Genomic DNA, 19,412 nt, shown 5'->3' on the forward strand with positions numbered 1-19,412 from the left:
AATGTCTTGACTCCACAGCCTACAGAGCAATGTTGTCTTTACTGTTCCAATACTTTTGGAGGGCACTGTATATGATGAGACTGTATGTGATGTTGTGAGGGCATCATCCTGACCGCAGCTCAGCAAACACAAAGGCATAGTTAACAGAGTAAAGAGGATAACAGGGATTTCAGACAGTGACATGCTCCAGAAAATAGAAAAATGCATTATATTTACTGAATGTTATGTGCTGCCAGAGTAATTCAATTGTAAAGTGCTCAGTGTCTTGACAGATTAAAGCAAAGAACCTCAATGAAAAGAAGCACCGCCTCAAAAGGGCAATTTAGAGTCATTTACAGCTCAACTAACGAATATTATCCATGTATATAGTCCTTTATCAAAATGACAAGATTCACATTTGTGTTTTTTAGCCCCCAGTGTGCTTGCCTGCTAGCGCGCCATTGTAAAAAGCAAGTCCCAGATGTGGTTCATGCTGTTTCACACCGCATGCATAAACAGTTCACAAGCGGTGCTGCAGCTTAACTGCCATAGCAGGCTCGCAGTGTGCTTTCACACTGATTGTGTTTCTGCTACATAAAAGAGCTGCAGCTTTATACAGAAATTTACAGGATTTTTGGTTAACCACAATGAGTATTAGGTGTGTGTAGTTGAGAATTATTATAACAAATGTGATTGCAAACCAGGTGGATCACATTTACAATCAAATAGTAATTAATTTAAAATGGAACCCAAACTCTCTAAACTTTGTAAATGATCTGGATTGACTTAGGCAGATAGATGTATTTTTTGTGAAATGTCAAGTAGCTGACTCTGTTATTTTGTGTTTCTTTATAAAAGCCAATATTGTAAAATGTGTTAATAAAATGGTTTATATTGTTTTCAATGTATTTTCTGCTGCATTCAGCACACTTAGAATTGGCAAAATAGGCTCAGTGGTGAAACTTTACAAGCAAAATAAATATTTGCTGCTATGAAACAGGCTTAAAGTTTACATATCAGTTTTCCTTTGCTGTTGGTTAGCATTGGTTATATGTTGGCATATAGCTGCATTTGAGTTATATAAAAACACATGTGCAGGAAACAGTCAGGTCACAGGGAAGGTGGGGGGACTGTGCTGGGATATTATCAGAGAGACAATGAAAAAGGCAATGACAGAATATGAGGGTAAAGTGTGTGTGTGAGTGTGTGTTAAAGGAGTGGGTTTTGTGGTATAGACAGATATGGAAAATAGGAGTGACATACATCTCAGTATGAAGACGCCGCTTTGTACTTCCTACTGGGTCTCAGTTATTCTGACCTACTTGCCTCTCCCTCAGGGGCAAAAGGCACACAAAGTTTTTATAGGTCCTCATGTCTGTCTACATTAATTTGTGCAAGTGTGTGTGTGTGTGTGTGTGTGTGTGTGTGTTTGTGTGTGTGTTTAAATACTGTACATTTCTGCTTGAAAATACTTTAAAACATGAAGGAATTCTGATTGATTATGTATTTTTAGTGCATTCAATTTTTACAAATCATTACTGAATAAAATTATATTTGTACACTACAGTTCAAAAGTTTTCCTGTTATTTTAGAACAGATTTTCTTTGAATACTTCTACACTGTAAAAAATAATACACTACATCTACTCAATAAAATTGTGGCAACAGATTACAAGCAATATTATTAATTAAATTCAACTGCTATTGAGAATTGAGTTAGAATTAATCAAATTAATTCCTTAAAAATTAGCCATTTAAATTAAGTAGATGCAAATAGCCCACACAAAAATATTAATTAAAATTTAAACAAAAATATTGTTTTCATTGGAGCACTATACTAATGCATACTACTTAAAAAAATTAATTTAACACAAAAAAGTATTATTTTTAATAAATGGATTAAAGTAATTTTAATATGATTTCACATATGAATAACAGACACAGTCGTTAAAGATTAAATACAAGCTTCTGCTTTATTGCCAACAACAGTTACAATAGCATATATTCGCATTCTCAGACTGTATCCACAATTACTTAATATGAATTCTGCAAAACAAAGTCTCTTTTTGTGTTTCTTTTTAGGTACCAATTGTTTAAAATACACAATGCAGTTACTTTTTTGGGTCATTTTTCTCTTTCTAGGCACAAAATGTTCAAATGTGTGAGGTATGTTTGGCAACATGGAACCACAGAACAGATAAAACCATTTTATTTTAAGACAGCAGTTTAGACCTGAGTGACTGGACTCGTTTTGACAGCATTGACGCATCCAGCTCCAAGAAAAGTTTCTGAAATACAGTAGTGGCCAAAATTATTTTAAATGGTTTTACGTCAGTTATTTCTATCTTTTGCCGTAGTGTGTCACTAGGAAATATCAGTTTACATGTCCAAACATTCATTTTGCCATTAATTGTAATAATCCAGTGAGATTTTTGTGCTCCACACAGAGTTCTGATCTGATCATCATTCAAACTGGAATGACATGAAGAAACAGAACAAACTGAGACAGACTAAATCCAGAAGAACTGTGTCTCCAAGACGCTTCGAGAAACCTATATGCAAAGCTCCTGAAAATCTCTGCTCAAGTGCACCGAGGACAAAAGCTGCTTTAAACACAAAGGACGCTCACACCAAATGTTGATTTCATTTAGTTCATAGAAGTTAATTGATTAAAGAAAATCAATTTATGACAATTTTTGACAGCATCCTCATTTTACAGCATTTTTACACAAGTGTCTAAAACTTTTAACAGTACTGTAGCTTTGCAGGAGGTTTCTTGAAGCGTCTTGGAGACACAGTTCTTCTGGATTTAGTCTGTCTCAGTTTCTTCATTTCTTCAGTTACTGTGAAAGTCCAATAAATTAACTCAAGGCAACAAAACATAACCTCACTGAACCGTTGTCACACAAATGCATTTGTCAGCTTTTAAGTAGCTAAATATCATCAAGTTTAATATTTAAGTGATGTTTTATTAACAAATTTCGGGAGGAGCACGCGCAGATAATTAACACGGCCAATTCATCATCAGCAATCACACCACTTATCCAATCAGCACGAGAGAGAATCCCTATAAATAACCAAGCAGTCTTACCGTCATTATCTCTCGTCTTCCGACATCCCTCCACCACCCCGACTCCTCACCACAGCCGGTCCTACCCCAGCACGGGGGGGAGCACTTTGGGTCCGGGCTAAATGCCGAGCTCGTACCCTCTCCCCGGTCGAGGGGAGTACCCCGGGCTCGGGAATGATTACCGAGCTCGGAGCCCTCCCCCTGGACAGCACGCCAAATACGCATAAACTTGCTCCGTTATTATTATATGTAAGTGTGAACTCGTGAATTTACAGTAGAAGGGGAACCCGAGTATCATGAAGAAAAATACAAGAATAAACAATTTCTCTCAGCCTTACATAAAACAACAAGTAGCCAAATGGCTTGCATGCTTCATTATAAACTACCTTCAGTAGTTCTATCTCAGTTTTCAGTCTTTCTCCAAGTGCACCTCCTTCAGCAGCATTGGGAGTGTGAAGGTCCAGTGAGGACCAATTTAGGCTCCAGCTGCACAGTGATTATTCTTTGAAATTCTGTATTCACCTGAAATATGGAATGAGAGGAAAAAAAATATCACATTTTGAGAGGGGGTTTTCACATACATTATGTTCCTTTAGGTCTCTAAACATGATTGATAACTCACTTGAGAAGGCTGAAAAAGGGCTGGCATACTTGGACATTCATTTTTTCATTCTTCTTAAATTCTGTTCTGCAGTTCTGAAAAAAATAATGTTAATAGAAATGTGGAATATCAATAATTCAGTAGACGGAAATAACTAACATTTATAGCAATTACTTGTTATTTTGTTCTGAAACAAAGACAAAATAACTAAGAATTAAGTTCAGGGCTTCCGTACAATCGCGATCGCGCAGAATGACCGTTCAATCTCATCAATAGCTCCTAACATGATGTGTAACTATGAGGAATGATTAGGTTCGAGGGACTTTAAAAAGATACATGTGTGCCACCTATTACTGTAAATTACCGTGGAACATACTGGCAAATCGTCACGTCAGGTCCTCACAAATGTGTAAAACAAACAAACAAGAAAAAAACACTTTTTGAATAGTGACTGTTCAACGGCAGATCTAACGTTAAATAGTTTTAAAATGAACCCCTTCAACCATTAATCGGTGTAAAACATGATTACCCATACTTTAGGAGCAACACACTAGTTCAAACGTTAACACTAGGCCACAAAATAAGGATCTGTTGCCCAAGATCGGACAATGACTACAGCCATTATTATACAATGTTGCTTGTTGTCTATTTGTTAAGATAACGTTAGTAAGCTACAAAAAAATATAGGCTACATGAACGAATTAGCATATTTATTTTTTCAAGAGTACTATAACTTGCACTATACCACCAATCAATTTTAAGCCGACTATTATGAATGATGCCTATATCACATAAAGTGGACCATTTCGATAATTTACAACAGTTTTTTCCTATATAAATAAAATAATAGCCCATACCTTTGTGAAGTTAACTGAAAAAGAGCACCGATCAGCCTTGCCTCCTCCATGTTGTCTCGTGCTCACGAGCTGATTGAACCGCATGTTGGAACAGGAAATGCTTGTAAATTGAAAACAGCTCATTTCAATCATGTTGGATTTATTCAATATTGTCTCTATTTGGAGTTATTCAAAATGAATAGCTAAATCCTTAACAACAGAATTAAGTAGGTTTTATTCCTGACATTTTTAAATAGTTTGAACTCAAAAAATATTTATAAAAACAAGAAATTAATTTTGTTAAATTAAGTTTACATAATAAATTTAATGAAATCTACAACCCTATAGAATGACTTTTTACAGTGTATTCAGCAACTTCATATCTATCAAATAATCATGAAAATAAATGTATCTTGGTTTCCACAAAAAGCAGCATAAACTTTTTTTAAGCATTAACAATAATTAGAACCATTATTAACTGAGCAACTGATAATAACTATAAATGATAACGGATAATAATAACAATTACAATGTTTTCTGAAGGATCCTGTGACAGTGAAGACTTCACGGTGCCATAGAAGAAACTTTTTTGTCTAAATGGTTCCATAACGAACCTTTAACATCTGAAGAACATTTCTGTTTCACAAAAGGTTCTTTGTTGCGAAAGAAGGTTCTTCAGATTATAAAAAGGTAAGAAAGAGATGGTTCTTTAAAGAACCTTTGACTGAATGTTTTTTTGTGGAACCGAAAATGGTTCTTCTATGGCACTTAAGCACCTTTATTTTTAAGAGTGTTGAGTGAAGGCTGCTGAAATATCAACTTTACCATTACATTTTAAGATATATTAAAATAGAAAACAGTTATTTTAAATTGTAATATTTTTCACAGTGTTGCTGTATTTTTGATCAAATAAATGCAGCCTTGATGAGCATAAGAGACTTTCAAAATACTAAATTAAAAATTACTGACCCCAAACATTTGAATGGTATGTATATGGAAGCAAGCATATGCCAATAAAATGTCATGTTCGTAAAACAGGTTTCATCTTCGCATAGATCATTTGAATTGCAACAGCAGATCTCTCATATATAAAGCAGCAAATACACACTGGTATATTTGGTAAAAATATCATAGTAAATCGAGGAAAGCCCCTGGCTAAAAGGTTAATGCCATGCCCTTGAACGGCTGTCAGGTCTATTCTTCCCAGAGTAATTTCATCATGTTGGCTCTGATCTTCTTTCGTCTTCCTGTCATTCAGCCTGGGCCTCTGGAATGTTTTCTCCAGTGAGGAAACTTTAGACGTTAGTGAACAGAAGGATTTGGAATAGCAAGCATGTAAGTCATAGCTTACTTGCTAAAGGGTCTATGTTTATGTTTGCTTGTTGTGCACTTGTTTGAGTGTGTCTTACTTGCTAGAGTCATTTTGATTTATAAAACAGATAGCTCTGGCTTTGTCATTTTACTGGCCGAAGTTCAAAGGCTACAGATATATCCATTGTTTCAAACATTAGTTTACTCTTCAGTATTTTTCAGCCACATGGTGATATTGTCTGATAATCTAATACCTCCATAGAGTGCTGCAGTGATGATGTATCTTTGGAGGTTAGTCCTGAAATTAGCAAAAAAATAAATAAAAAATTGGATTGTTCCATTTGCTTTTGGATTATTGCAAAAATAAGTTATGTGACAAAGTTTATGATTCTTAAACATTTTGTTCATCAGGATAATGTTCGCATATGAACACAACATTTATACATTTTTCAAAATCACCAGAAAAAAAGCTAAATGTAAGCTATATATGAACTACACCACGGTTGCATGATCTTCTGACAATTCTTTGTCTTAAAAAAAAAAAAAAAAAAAAAAACATTTCCATAAGAGGTTGAGTTAGAATTGTTTGGAAAGGTGTGATTGAAACCAATGAGGCTGTAAAATCAGAGTAGATAAGTTTACCTGTTCGTCCGTGACAACCTCTGTAGTCCCATTTAGCCACTTGTTAAAAAGTGGCCTTTTTCAAGACAAGTAAACGCTTGTGTTAATTACAGACCTTATTTCATGCATTTAACAATAAACCCACTCAAAAAAAAACAGACTTCAGCACTCTATTAGCCTCTATCAGAGTGTCATCACCAATGTCAGATGTCTATTTTAGTCCCTCCCCTTCCCCCCCAACTCATTCGCTCATGACTGTCTGACTTTGATTCATCTCGCTTCTCATAGAACACTAATAGCCCAGAGTCATAATGAGATACATAATCCTTATCTAATGCAGCTTCTAACTTTTCAAAGCCAACCTCTGTTAAAAGGAATGTCATGGGTTCAATATAAGTTAATTCAGAATCAAGTTAAACTCTGTGGAAAGCTGTCAGGTACTACGGAATATCATTTTAAATCATTGTGCTGTGTCATGTCTACTGTCCGTATTCATTATATTCATTTTCATTTGGAGTTGTGAACCTGAGAAACACATGTATGCAGATTTATTTTGGAAAAAAATGAGAGGAAAAGGATGGAGGGTAGAGAAGAGAGAGAGGTGTAGGAGTTTCTCACACTTGTTTACACTCCCTCGCTTCCTGCTTTTCTTTCTGTGGTACAGCTCAGACTGTGGCTCTGTGAGAGGGAAATGAGCTGTACTAGAGTCAAGCGGAACACTAACACACATGCAAACTCACACTATTAGCTGCGCTGTGTGCTCCTTTTGTCTCTCTCAGTGGGGGAAGCACATTCAGCAATGTGGACTGTGGGCAAAATGGAACAGATCAGACCGCATTGCTGTACAACAGTCTGCCTTCTGGTCACAGAGAATCAGCTCATAAGAGTTATTCAATTAACAAAGGCCTCATTAAAAAAGAAGATCTTTGTGCAATTATACGCCAGTAAAATATAAATTTGTTATACTTGGGTTAAGGAGTACGTTGAACCAAAAATGAAAATCTGTCATTTATTCACCCTCATTTCATTGTCTGAACTCTAAAGAAAATTCAAATATCCAAAATCCTTATCTTTTGAAACTGGTCATTTACACAAGATACGTTTTTTTTTGTTTTTTGTTTTTTTCTTTTAAATGAGTTCTTTGAACACATTTTATACGTTTTGTGTCAAGTTTCGGGTTTGGAACTATTTTTAGGCAAATATTGCTGTTTATTATGTGTAATCAATTAATAAGGACGTTTGTCATTCAAATTCATCTTATAAAGCAAAGTTGTTTTGATCTTTAATGTAATTTGCATTTACAGTAAAAAATGCTTAAACTTGTTCATTGAAAAGATCTGACACAAAACACTGCTGCTGAGCATAGTTCATCCTGGCTTGTTGTGTGAACCTTTGCAAAGAGACTGTTATTAAAGTATGCAATCTTGTAGACATTATTATTTTTAGATGAATATTTTATTTCACATTTGGAGAACCAATCATTTCAAAGGTTATTTTTGAAGTCTCAGAGGTACAGTAGCAAAAACAGTTTCATTTTCAAAAAGGAGAAAAATGGAAAAAATGGTCGAGTTAAACTAAACATTTTGGTGATATGACCTCTTTAACTGTAGTCTGAGGGAAGTCTTTTAGTTATTTCCTTAATCTAAATGTATGTGTAAGTAGCTGTGTTAGACTTAAGTGCTCAAAAATTGAGTGTAAATGTGTTTAATATATAATGATTACAGCAGTATTTTTCACTAGTAGTTACCTCTTTTGGAAGCTGATCCTGTGACTTCATCTGATGTACTCTTTTTTTTTTTTTTTTATAAAGTTCACGTGCATCCGTGTTTGTGTTTCCACCAACTTTTACAACACACTTTGCTTCTTTAACCTTTTCCATCTGCCATTTCCTCACTTCTGACGATGACCTCAAAGTTATTTTTGCACAAGGGTTGGCACAAACCATAAACTGTGCAAAAAAAAGGGAATCTTTTCCTTTTTTTCTTCCCACTTACTAATAATCCCTCCCTTTTGTAGTCACATACAGCATGTGCATATCCCATATTGTATTTGTTAGTTGTCTTATTCTTTATTTCTTTGGCCCATAAGCTGTGCATCATGGTTCTTTGAATCTAACAATACCATGTTATGCAAGGTCTGCCACATTGCAGAGTTGCAGCAGTGTTGTTCCTAAACTCATTGAACTGAGCTTAGTAAATGGTTGGCTCATTAATTGCTGCATGCAGCTGTATTTTATGCCTATAATTATGATAATATTTTTTGCTGTCATTTACATGAATTGAAAACTTCTCAATTCATATTAAATTCACTAAACTACATTACCATACAAAATACAGCTTCTATTCATACAAATAGATAAGTCCATAAATAAATATATAAATAGTTTCAGATGAATTACCATTAGTGCAGAATAATCTACAATGGAATTCTAATCTGCGCTGCATTTCACATTCTACTGGCATTCACTCAGACGTCCTGCTGTTAGAAAGTTCTCATTTGTTGTTAGTCTGTCTCTCAGTTCTCAGGTTCATTTATATGCAGATGTATGTGAGTTTTGGGTATTTGTCATTAGTATATGCTGATCAGGGAGACCTGGGTATTTCCGTACTGTCTGTCTGAATTAGCTGAGAAGCAGGGGGCAAATCAAGAGCTGTGAATGTGTCTTTTTCTGTATTATTGATCATGAGTGCTGGGTTAGGGCCTCTGAGATAACAGGGCTTTTAGGAGGACAGTATGTTGAATTTTTTATGTGCATGATATATCGCTGATCCCATCCCACCTCTTGACAGGATGACAACTGGGGTGAAACTACAACAGCGGTCACTGGAACATCAGACCACAGCTTGTCTCAAGAGGATTTGGCTGGCTTCAGGAAGGAGACAGAAGGTCCAGTAGAGAAATTGAACTGTGTACGCTTCCTTCCTTTGGCCCTCACCCTCGTCCTGGGCCTGCTGGTTCTGATAACCCCCTTGTCCTTCCTGGTGCTGCCCCAGCTGATGTGGCCAGAGCGCTTGCAGGCTTGTGGTACTGCCTGTGAGGGCCTGTTTCTCTCGCTGGCGTTCAAGCTCCTCATTCTGCTGCTGGCTGGCTGGGCACTGTTTGCTCGTCCGGGGCGAGCCTCCCTGCCCCGGATAGCAGTGTTCCGCGCCCTGCTGGGGTTGCTTACGCTCCTCCTGCTGCTCTCCTATTGGCTGTTCTTTGGAGTGCGCATCTTGGACTCGCAGGTATGGGCAAATGTGTGTAGTGACCATGAAGAGTCAAGAGAAGCATGTTGAGATTTGTGGAATTGTGATTGTGTAAAGAAAAATAACTGTTTTTTAATATATATATTTTAAATGTATTTTATTTTGTGATGGCAAAGCTGGGTTTTCAGCAGCCATTACTTCAGTCTTCAGAGTCACACAATCCTTCAGAAATCATTCTGATGTGCTGATTTGTTACTCAAGAAACATTTATTATTATCAGTGTTGAAAATGATGATACATTTTTCTGGGATTCTTTGATAAACAGAAAGTTCAAATGAACAGCTTTTATTTCAAATAGAAATCTTTTGTAAAATAAATTTCTTTAATGCCACTTTTGATAAATTTAAAGTGTCCTTGTTGAAAAGTGTTCATTTAATAACACATTATTAAATTATTTTATAACACTAAAAAAATAAGGGTAAAACAGGATGCCCTTTTTTTGAAGAATATCACTTAGTGCATGTAATTTTGATTCCCTTGGTTTATTGCTTTACTATCTGTGCTTGACAGGATGAGAACTACCAAGGCATAGTGCAGTTTGCAGTATCATTGGTGGATGCTCTGCTGTTCATCCATTACCTGGCAGTGGTTCTGCTGGAGATCCGACATCTGCAGCCCTGCTTTTCTCTCTGTGTTGTACGCTCCACCGATGGAGAGACTCGCCACTACAACCTGGGACAGCTCAGGTGCCAGATGATTACAATGACCAAACTTTGATCAAAACAACTACAAAATGCTGTTTAACAGTCTGTTGCATGCTCTTTAGTTAAAAGTAAAAAGAAAGAGGTTAGAGGTAAGATGTATGTATATATATATATATATATATATATATATATATATATATATATATATATATATATATAAACATGGAGATATTTCTTCTGAACAGTAAAGGTTTTGTCTCTGTAATTGTGCTGATTATATGGCTGAGCTGCTTTCTTGCTGAGATATTATATGTGCTTGTCTGTATACACAAAACTCTGTGTGTGTGTGTGTGTGTGTGTGTGTGTGTGTGTGTGTGTGTGCACTGTTTAATGCATTAATAATGAGTTGAGGTTGGGCCAAGGGAAAAAGGTCCATTAATCACTCCATTACAGACACTCCCTACTTTGCCCTGCATTTCTTCCCCTCTCCCTTCCTCTCTCCTGCCCATCGCTTTCCTTTGTTCTTGCTCTCATTGTTTCATTGGCTGAACATTTTTGATTCAGTGCTGCTGCAGAGTCAAGTGACCACGCACATACACACACAAAGCAGAATGAAATCTATTATTAACTGACGTCCAATGACCCTGTTTAATGAAATACATGCTGGGATTGTCTGTTCCTGTGTTTTAATAGACACCCAAACCCATATTACCAGTGAATATTACAAGTTTTTTTTTTTTAAATGTTGATCTCTCTCTCTGTAGCATTCAGCGGGCAGCCCTGGTAATTCTTGAACACTATTACAAGGATTTCTCAGTTCACAACCCTGCCCTACTGACAGCTGCAAAGTCCAGGGCAGCTAAGCATCTGGCTGGGCTGAAAGTCTATAATGTAGATGGTGAGTATAATATGTGTAAAATCACTGTCTGTTTTTGACCTGACTCTCATGCTTAGTCTCTTGACTAAGACCAGTCATTTTGGAATGGTAGTAGGAAAGGCTTCAAAATTGAGACGTCATTAATATGTCTAATATTTCTCCTAAACAGCAACGAGAGCCTACGTCTCCTGATTCACAGATTATTGTACTGAGAAAAAGTAATGCAACATGTCTCCTCTAGAGTTTCAGAAAAGATCAATATCACGAACTGCCAATCAAATGTCTGAGATTTTAACACGAACCTTTCTCAGCATGTTGTTCCAATATCAGATTATCTGAGAAATGCTATCCATGTTAAATGTAAACCCTTATAATCTGTTGACCTCAGTACAACTTCACATGAGGTATAATGCATTTCTAATCATGCATTGAATCACAATACATTAATTGTTGGGTTTACTCACTGCTGTTAAAGGAACACCAAAACATAAATGAAAATTTGCCAAACATTTACTCACACTCAGGACAAGGGATCCTCTGCAGTGAATGGGTGCCGTCAGAATGTACAACCATCTGATAAAAACATTGCAATATTAACATGACAAGTAATCCACATGACTTCAGTCCATCGGTTAACGTCTTGTGAAGTGAAAAGCTTTGTGTTTGTTAAAAAACAAAACAAGGTCACTTTATCACTAGAGAAAACAGTATTATGGATAGAGGAATTTTATTTTTGCCAGTTGGAATAGTTTGAAGTTACAAACATGCAGCTTTTTGCATCAAAAGGTATTGGTTGCTTGATTAACTTGAAACCGTGTGGATTATTTGTGGATTATTGTGATGTTTTATCAGCTATTTGGACTCTAATTTTCATGGCACCTATTCACTGGAAACAATCTATTGGTGTGCAAGTGATACATTTCGCCAAATCTGTTTTGACAAAGAAACAAACTTATCTATGTCTCAGGTGGCCTGGGGCTGAGTAAATATTAAACACATTTTCGTTTTTTTTTGTTTTTTTTTGGGGGGGGGGGGGGGGGGGTGAACTGTTTCTTTAACCTTAACCTATAATTATGTATAACCTATTATTACGCATAACAATGTACATAGAGCATTATATCAAAAATCTATTTTGACTCATTTTTATTAGTTATTAGTTTTATTAGTATTACATTTTTTTGACTAATTTTAATAGTTTCTATTTATATATTTAAAGTAAACTCTTTTTGTTTTTTGACAATTTGTATTTGACCAATCCTACTCTTTCTCCCCTATATATAACCAATTGTCTCTTTTGTTTTTATTTGTATTCCTCATGAGGAATTTTAATAGAAACATCTGAGACAAGTTGAAAAAATTGATACTTGGGATGAGGATAAAATCCTACAGTTGGTTTATTCAACTTAATACATCAAGTCTCCTACGCTGTGAAGTAATATTGTCCTGAATTTATTAAATGTGTGTAGACATACCAAAACAAACAATCATGCACACTTTTAATGCAGCAACCGTGTCAATCAGTTGTCACCAACATTAATAACGTTTCTGTAATGTTTCTTTCTGCAGAGTTTAAAGCCAAACTGAAAAGCTGTCTTTTCGATTGTAAGTTCAGACTGTGTAATGCATTCAGAAATCCTTTCACTGAGACACTGAATTGTTGAGTGCTCCACATCCTGGTTAGTTGCTTGTGCATGCAGTCATTGTACACTGTGCACAAGGTCACAGACTCATCTAAAAAAACGATTTGCATCAAGAAATCCTTCTACATGTCTTGACTGCCACGAAGAGGGCACACATCTCTGCACTCACTATGCTCTAAAAATCTGTCAAAAAAGTTGTAGTAATTCTTACTCACCCCAGATCTCAAAAACGCCCTCTCCCTCTCTCTCTTTGTTTGATAGTTATGATGTGCTGTCAGCAAAAGATACATATATCATGATGCAGGAATGCATACTTGGGATCACGATAACCCCTTAAGCACTCAAAACTTCCTTCATGCCTGTGGCTATCGAACCAGGCTAGGAATGTGTGTGTGTGTGTGTGTGTGTGTGAGAGAGTGTGCACGTATATGAAAATCAGCAGTGCGTAGCTCTTTGTGCTTTGCACGGATTGTCAGAGTATTAATAATGCATCGCTAGGAAGAAAATCCTCCCCCCAAAAAATTCCACATCTTTTTTCCAGGTTGCAAAGCGCTCTGACATAGTCTACACTCAACTACATGTTATTGTCTGTGTGTAAAATTATTTTCCCTATTTTTATGTGTATGTGCATTTTTTTTTTTTTTGTCTTTGTAATGTTACTCACAAATCTCAAGAATTGCTGGTCCATTGTCAGTATATGATTTTTGGAGGGGATTCAGTGAGCTATAGAAGAGACCACAGACCTGCCCTGCTACCAAGGAGAGTCGTGCTGCCCTTGTTATGCATTATTAATTATATCTGTGACCTGAATATGGATAAATATGCATTAATGATTCTGTTCACCACATTACTATGCACACAGAGCTAATATGCATTACGTGTGATCATCATAGCCCGATTCTACATGAAGATGTGTTCGGCTACCACTGATCTTTTTTGCAGTAGATATGCCATGCTGTTCTAAAGTTTGGGGTTTGGTAAGCTTTTTAAAATTGTTTAAAAAGTCTCTAATGCTCACCAAGGCTGCATTTATTTGATCAAAAATATAGTAATTTTGTGAAATATTATTGAAATTTAAAATAACTGTAATTTATTCCTGTGGTGGCAAAGCTGAATTTTCAGCAGCCATTACCACAGTCATCAGTGTCACATGATCCTTCAGAAATCATTCTAATATTTTGATTTGGAGATGCATTTCCTTACTTTTTCAAATGCTGAAAACAGCTGCTTAATACTTTTGTGGAAAATATGATTTTTTTTTGAGAGGATTCTTTAATGCATACATAGTTCAAAAGAACAGCATTCAGTTGCAATATTAATCTTTTGTAACATGAATGTCTTAACTGTCACGTTTGATCTATTAAATACATCCTTGCTGACAAGTATTAATTTCTTTTAAAGAAAAAACATCTTACAGAACCCAAACTCATGAACGGAAGTGTATATGACCTGCCTGAGAGGAAATAAAAAAAACACAGTGAATTATATTAATTATTAATCATTGTAAATCATTATGACTGCTGTTGAATTACACATTTACATGATAATCTGCAAGGGTATCTGTCTTGTAATATAGAACAGAGTTTTTTTTTTAATTGTTGAATTGCATTTGTTTCCATCCCATAATGCTAATCTTTCTCTTTCCAGGTGCTGGTAGCGATGTGGCAACCGCTCAGTCTCGGGCTAAAATAGCAGCTGCCGCCCGACAACGAGACACCAGCCATAATGAGCGGTACTACGAGGAAGCAGAGCATGATAGAAGAGTCCGAAAGCGCAGAGCACGGTAAGAAAAGCTACAGAGGGACAGAACCCAAGTATGTGATACAGAGCATGCAGTTAAATTAAAGATTAGAGCTGTGGTTTCAGTGAAAACTACTGCAGCTTAATATGCAAGATTTTCTCATTCTAGGCTGGTCGTGGCAGTAGAAGAGGCGTTCACACACGTTAGACGGCTGCAGGAGGAGGAGAAAAAGAAGCCGCCGGGAGATGAGATGGATCCACGTGAGGCAGCGCAGGCTATCTTCCCCTCCATGGCTCAAGCACTGCAGAAATACCTGCGCACCACCCGTCAGCAGCACTGCCACAGCATGGAGAGCATTCAGACCCACCTGGCATTCTGCATTACAAACAACATGACTCCAAAGGTGAGACAAACACTGACACAACATAGTGTGTGTGGCATGAATCTCAACTTCTCCTAATTGACAATTTCAAAAACGTCCTCAAATATATATGATTAAAGCGCCCATAACAGGAGTTACGCTCAAAAAATATTTAGGTTTAAATTTAAGTGTTTGAATTGTATATACAATTTACATCCATTTGGATTACAGAGTTTTAATATAAACTAAATATGATGTTAGTCATACATTAACTTAAAATTACATAACTTAAAATTTGTTTAACAATAAGGTTTATATATTTAGCATCAATAAATCATATTGGTTTCAATCCAGTACTAATAACTAATCAAATATTGCAAGACATATTTTAACCATGTTAATTTTTAACTGAATATATTTATTGCTTTCGTAATAGATTGACACTGATCCTTAGCAGTCTGAATAAATGTATTTTCAAAATATGATTATTTAAATCCAATCAAATAGATGGAAATAGTTAATAACAAATATGCAATGATTTTTGAGTGCAGAAATTTTTACCTATTTCTTACCCATTTCATTTATTTTTGACTGACAAATATGCATTGTAAATTTAAGCCTAAATATTTTTGGATTGCATGAGCACTGGCATACATCTGATATTAGCGGGAGGGATTAACATTACATATATTGATTTGAAGTCATTGACCTCTTTGTAAATGGGTAGATGTTAATGAATTCCGGTTATATCAACAGCATAAACACTACTAAATACGAGTCTGTTGTACCATTATATGTAACCTCACATATAAACTAAATATTTACAAAAGACTCCAATGAGGAATAACATTTGAATTTGAATTTAATTACATTTTTGAGAGCAGTTGTATGCAAATAACTAAGCTGCTGACTGTTTCTTTTCAGAACAACAACCATTTAAACTTTAAAATTCACTAATTTACTATATTTTCAAATAAAATGTTTTACAATCTGATAGTGTAAATAGAATTTGAAAGCTCACAAAAGCTACATTTTTATTCACTCCTGAAAGATGACAAAATGTTGCTATGGTTACAAATGTGGGAGTGACTGCTGTTCGGTACACACATGGAACGATCATTTACGGGACTCACTCCCGCATTTAAATATGGTTGTCACTCCTGAAACTTTGGTGTGTGTATGTGGCCATTGTGTCAAAGCAGCTTTATAGTAATAAACAGAAAAACAACAAAAACAATCATGGAAATTCAATTATAGAGATTCTACTGTAAAACTTCTCAAATAGCTCAAGACAGTTCAGTGTTGATTCAGTTCAGATCAATAACAGTGTAGAGTTCAATTTAGAAACGTGTCAAATTATGCTATGAGTAGAAATGCCATTTATTATTCAGCTTGAGACAGTGTTGATTTAATTCAGTTCAGTTATTGTCAATGTTGCCAGATGCAAATCTAAAGAAGACAAAAGTGCTATCATCCTGCTTAATTTAGTTTGAGTTTTGTATCTGTGCAGTCATCCTGATACATTTTTGAAAGTTAAATGTCTTTCCGACCCCAAGTCCCAAATATTACACACAACTTCTAATCTAATAAACTCACTGTAGGATACTATAAAACATCAGTGAACAGATATGGATACTGTTGTTCCCTGCTAGGCATTTCTGGAGAGTTATCTGATGGCTGGACCCACACTGCAGTATACGAGGGAGTGCTGGCAGACCCGGCAGTGGACGCTGGTTAGTGAAGCATCGGTCACCAGTCCCCTCCGTCACGGCTCTGAATTCCAGCTCAAATCATCTGACTTCAGCTTAGTGGTCACCAGCAAAGCTATCCCTCATCTCAAACTCAGTGAGGAGTACGTCCACCCCAAGTCCCACAAGTTTGTACTACAACTACAGTCCGAGACCTCCGTCTGATGGATTCGGTTGTTTTTGTCTGTTTGGTTTTTCTACACATGTAAATTTTGGACTAGTACTATTTTGTTTGAAATTCTTTTTCACTTTTTTCACAGTTTATAAATGGCATTTTACATAATGGATGTATTTTGATATAATATTTGTTATTACCAAGAACAGAAGAGGGAAAAAAACAAACAAAAAATATATACATGTACTGTGTGTATCCGATTACCTTGTGCTGACTGCTGTGATTGTGTGTTTGTGCTGCTTGTCTGTTTCTTTCTACATAGAGCAAATGCTAATTATTGGCTGTGATAAACATCAGACTGAGGCTTCATGGGTAAAGGTTTACAAGTAGATATTGTTTAGGATATCTATGTTTGTGAGACATTTTTTTCCCCCAGCATCAGAGATGGAATTCTGTAAGATCTAGTAAGGTCAGAAACATTTGTTAGAGAATCGGATTTATCAATGCCATAACAGTGGTATAATAGCCAAACATACATGATCATTTTCTATCAGTTCTACAATTTTTATATGTTTGGAAAAAATAGGTAATATATTGTGAGAAAAAAAACATCTGTTCCTTTGTGATTAATAAATTGTGATTTGTAGTTTGCCTCTTTTTTTGTGTGGTAATTAAATTGTGAATAAGGTATTTTTACGTAAAAAAAATGTAAGTGTGCGTGCATCATCATTAAAACATCGACTTGTGTTTGTAAAATACAAACCCGTTACTGCTGCTTAACATTTATAAACCTTGCTATTGACTGCGTTTTTGTCCAAGCTTGATGTTTTTTGCTTATGAAGCAAAAATAGGGGAAAAAACTGTAATGCCTTTTTTTTTTTTTTTTTTTTTTACTGTTCTAGTGAAGTTTTCAACTAAGGATAATATATGATTTTTTTTTTAATTTAATGACGAAGAACAATTATGTTTTATATTATTTCTACATATTCTAGCTATGTTACGGCATATATTTATCCATTGCGTGTTGTAAGTTCTGTCCTATCACACAAGCCCATTCCATTCAGTTTGTCAGGAATTATCAACAATTTCTGCCATAACCCGTTACAAGCCACAAACCTGCTTCAAAAATTATTTATTAGTGTTACTTTTATAAAGGTGAAATATTGCAGATTTATTTTACAGAAGAAGCTGTTTGTATCAATAGAGAGCACTCTGTAGATCATCTGAGCATAACTTCAAATGAACAATAGTCACAAGAAGTTTTTCATCTACTAAACTGAAAGTTCAATGTAAAAAAAAAATCTGCTAAAGAAGAGTCAATGCTTTGCTTCATTGTGTCCATGTAATGCAAAGCCTTTGGAGGACATAGCTAGAGAGAAGACAAAAAAACACATTTCTTTGGGCAAAAACATTTGAAATAAACCATATTTCACATTACAGGTGTAACTTTCTGTGTTTTGCTTTTTAGTGTAATAAATAGTGGAACTGTTTTCTGGTAAGACTGGCCAAAGATCCAAAGGGCGTTTTGTGCCATTTGTATGACACATCATGTTGGACAAAAGTATTGGGTATTTCTTGCATCATATGTTCAGCAAGAACATGTTATGATTTGTGATGAATTCTTAGTCACTTTCAAACTGGAATTTCTTATGTTCTTCATTTACCCATATATCTGTATGCATATATATATATTTATATATATATATATAAACATAACTGTGGTTTATCACACCTGAGTTCAGTTTCTCTAGCAACATCCAGGCCTGATTACTGCCACACCTGTTCGCAATCAAGAAATCACTTAAATAGGACCTGCCTGACAAAGTGAGGTAGACCAAAAGACCCTCAAAAGCTACACATCATGTTGAGCTACAAAGAAATTCAGGAACAAATGAGAAAGAAAGTAATTGAGATCTATCAGTCTGGAAAAGGTTATAAAGCCATTTCTAAAGCTTTGGGACTCCAGCGAACCACACAGTGAAAGCCATTATCCACAAATGGCGAAAACATGGAACAGTGGTGAACCTTCCCAGGAGTGGCCAGCCGACCAAAATTACCCCAAGAGCGCAGCGACGACTCATCCAAGAGGTCACAAAAGACCCCACAACAACATCTAAAGAACTGCAGGCCTCACTTGCCTCAGTTAAGGTCAGTGTTCATGACAACAAGATGAAAACCGCTGCTGAGCAAAAAGAACATAAAGGCTCGTCTCAGTTTTGCCAGAAAACATCTTGATGATCCCCAAGACTTTTGGGAAAATACTCTGTGGACTGACGAGACAAAAGTTGAACATTTTGGAAGGGGTGTGTCCCATTTCATCTGGCGTAAAAGTAACACAGCATTTCAGAAAAAGAACATCATACCAACAGTAAAATATGGTGGTGGTAGTGTGATGGTCTGGGGATGTTTTCCTGCTTCAGGACCTGGAAGATTTGCTGTGATAAATGGAACCATGAATTCAGCTGTCTACCAAAAAATCCTGAAGGACAATGTCCTGCCATCTGTTTGTGACCTCAAGCTGAAGCGAACTTGGGTTCTGCAGCAGAACAATGATCCAAAACACACCAGCAAATCCACCTCTGAATGGCTGAAGAAAAACAAAATGAAGACTTTGGAGTGGCCTA

The 19,412-nt window shown here is 36.0% G+C and overlaps 1 protein-coding gene across 1 annotated transcript in view; it reads left to right on the top strand.

Annotated features, from left to right (window-relative positions):
* The window catches only part of LOC306875691 (vang-like protein 1), a 30,641-nt gene extending 13,206 nt beyond the window's left edge, over window positions 1-17,435 (top strand). Inside the window, exons 5-10 of the mRNA XM_079426371.1 lie at window positions 9,207-9,641; window positions 10,173-10,348; window positions 11,071-11,204; window positions 14,471-14,606; window positions 14,733-14,967; window positions 16,578-17,435. Coding sequence (XP_079282497.1) covers window positions 9,207-9,641; window positions 10,173-10,348; window positions 11,071-11,204; window positions 14,471-14,606; window positions 14,733-14,967; window positions 16,578-16,838 — 1,377 coding nt within the window. The 3' untranslated portion in view covers window positions 16,839-17,435. The remainder of the gene's footprint in view (window positions 1-9,206; window positions 9,642-10,172; window positions 10,349-11,070; window positions 11,205-14,470; window positions 14,607-14,732; window positions 14,968-16,577) is intronic.
* Window positions 17,436-19,412: the final 1,977 nt, after the last annotated feature.

Source organism: Barbus barbus (assembly GCF_936440315.1).
Source record: "Barbus barbus genome assembly, chromosome: 10".
Lineage (NCBI taxonomy): Eukaryota > Metazoa > Chordata > Actinopteri > Cypriniformes > Cyprinidae > Barbus > Barbus barbus.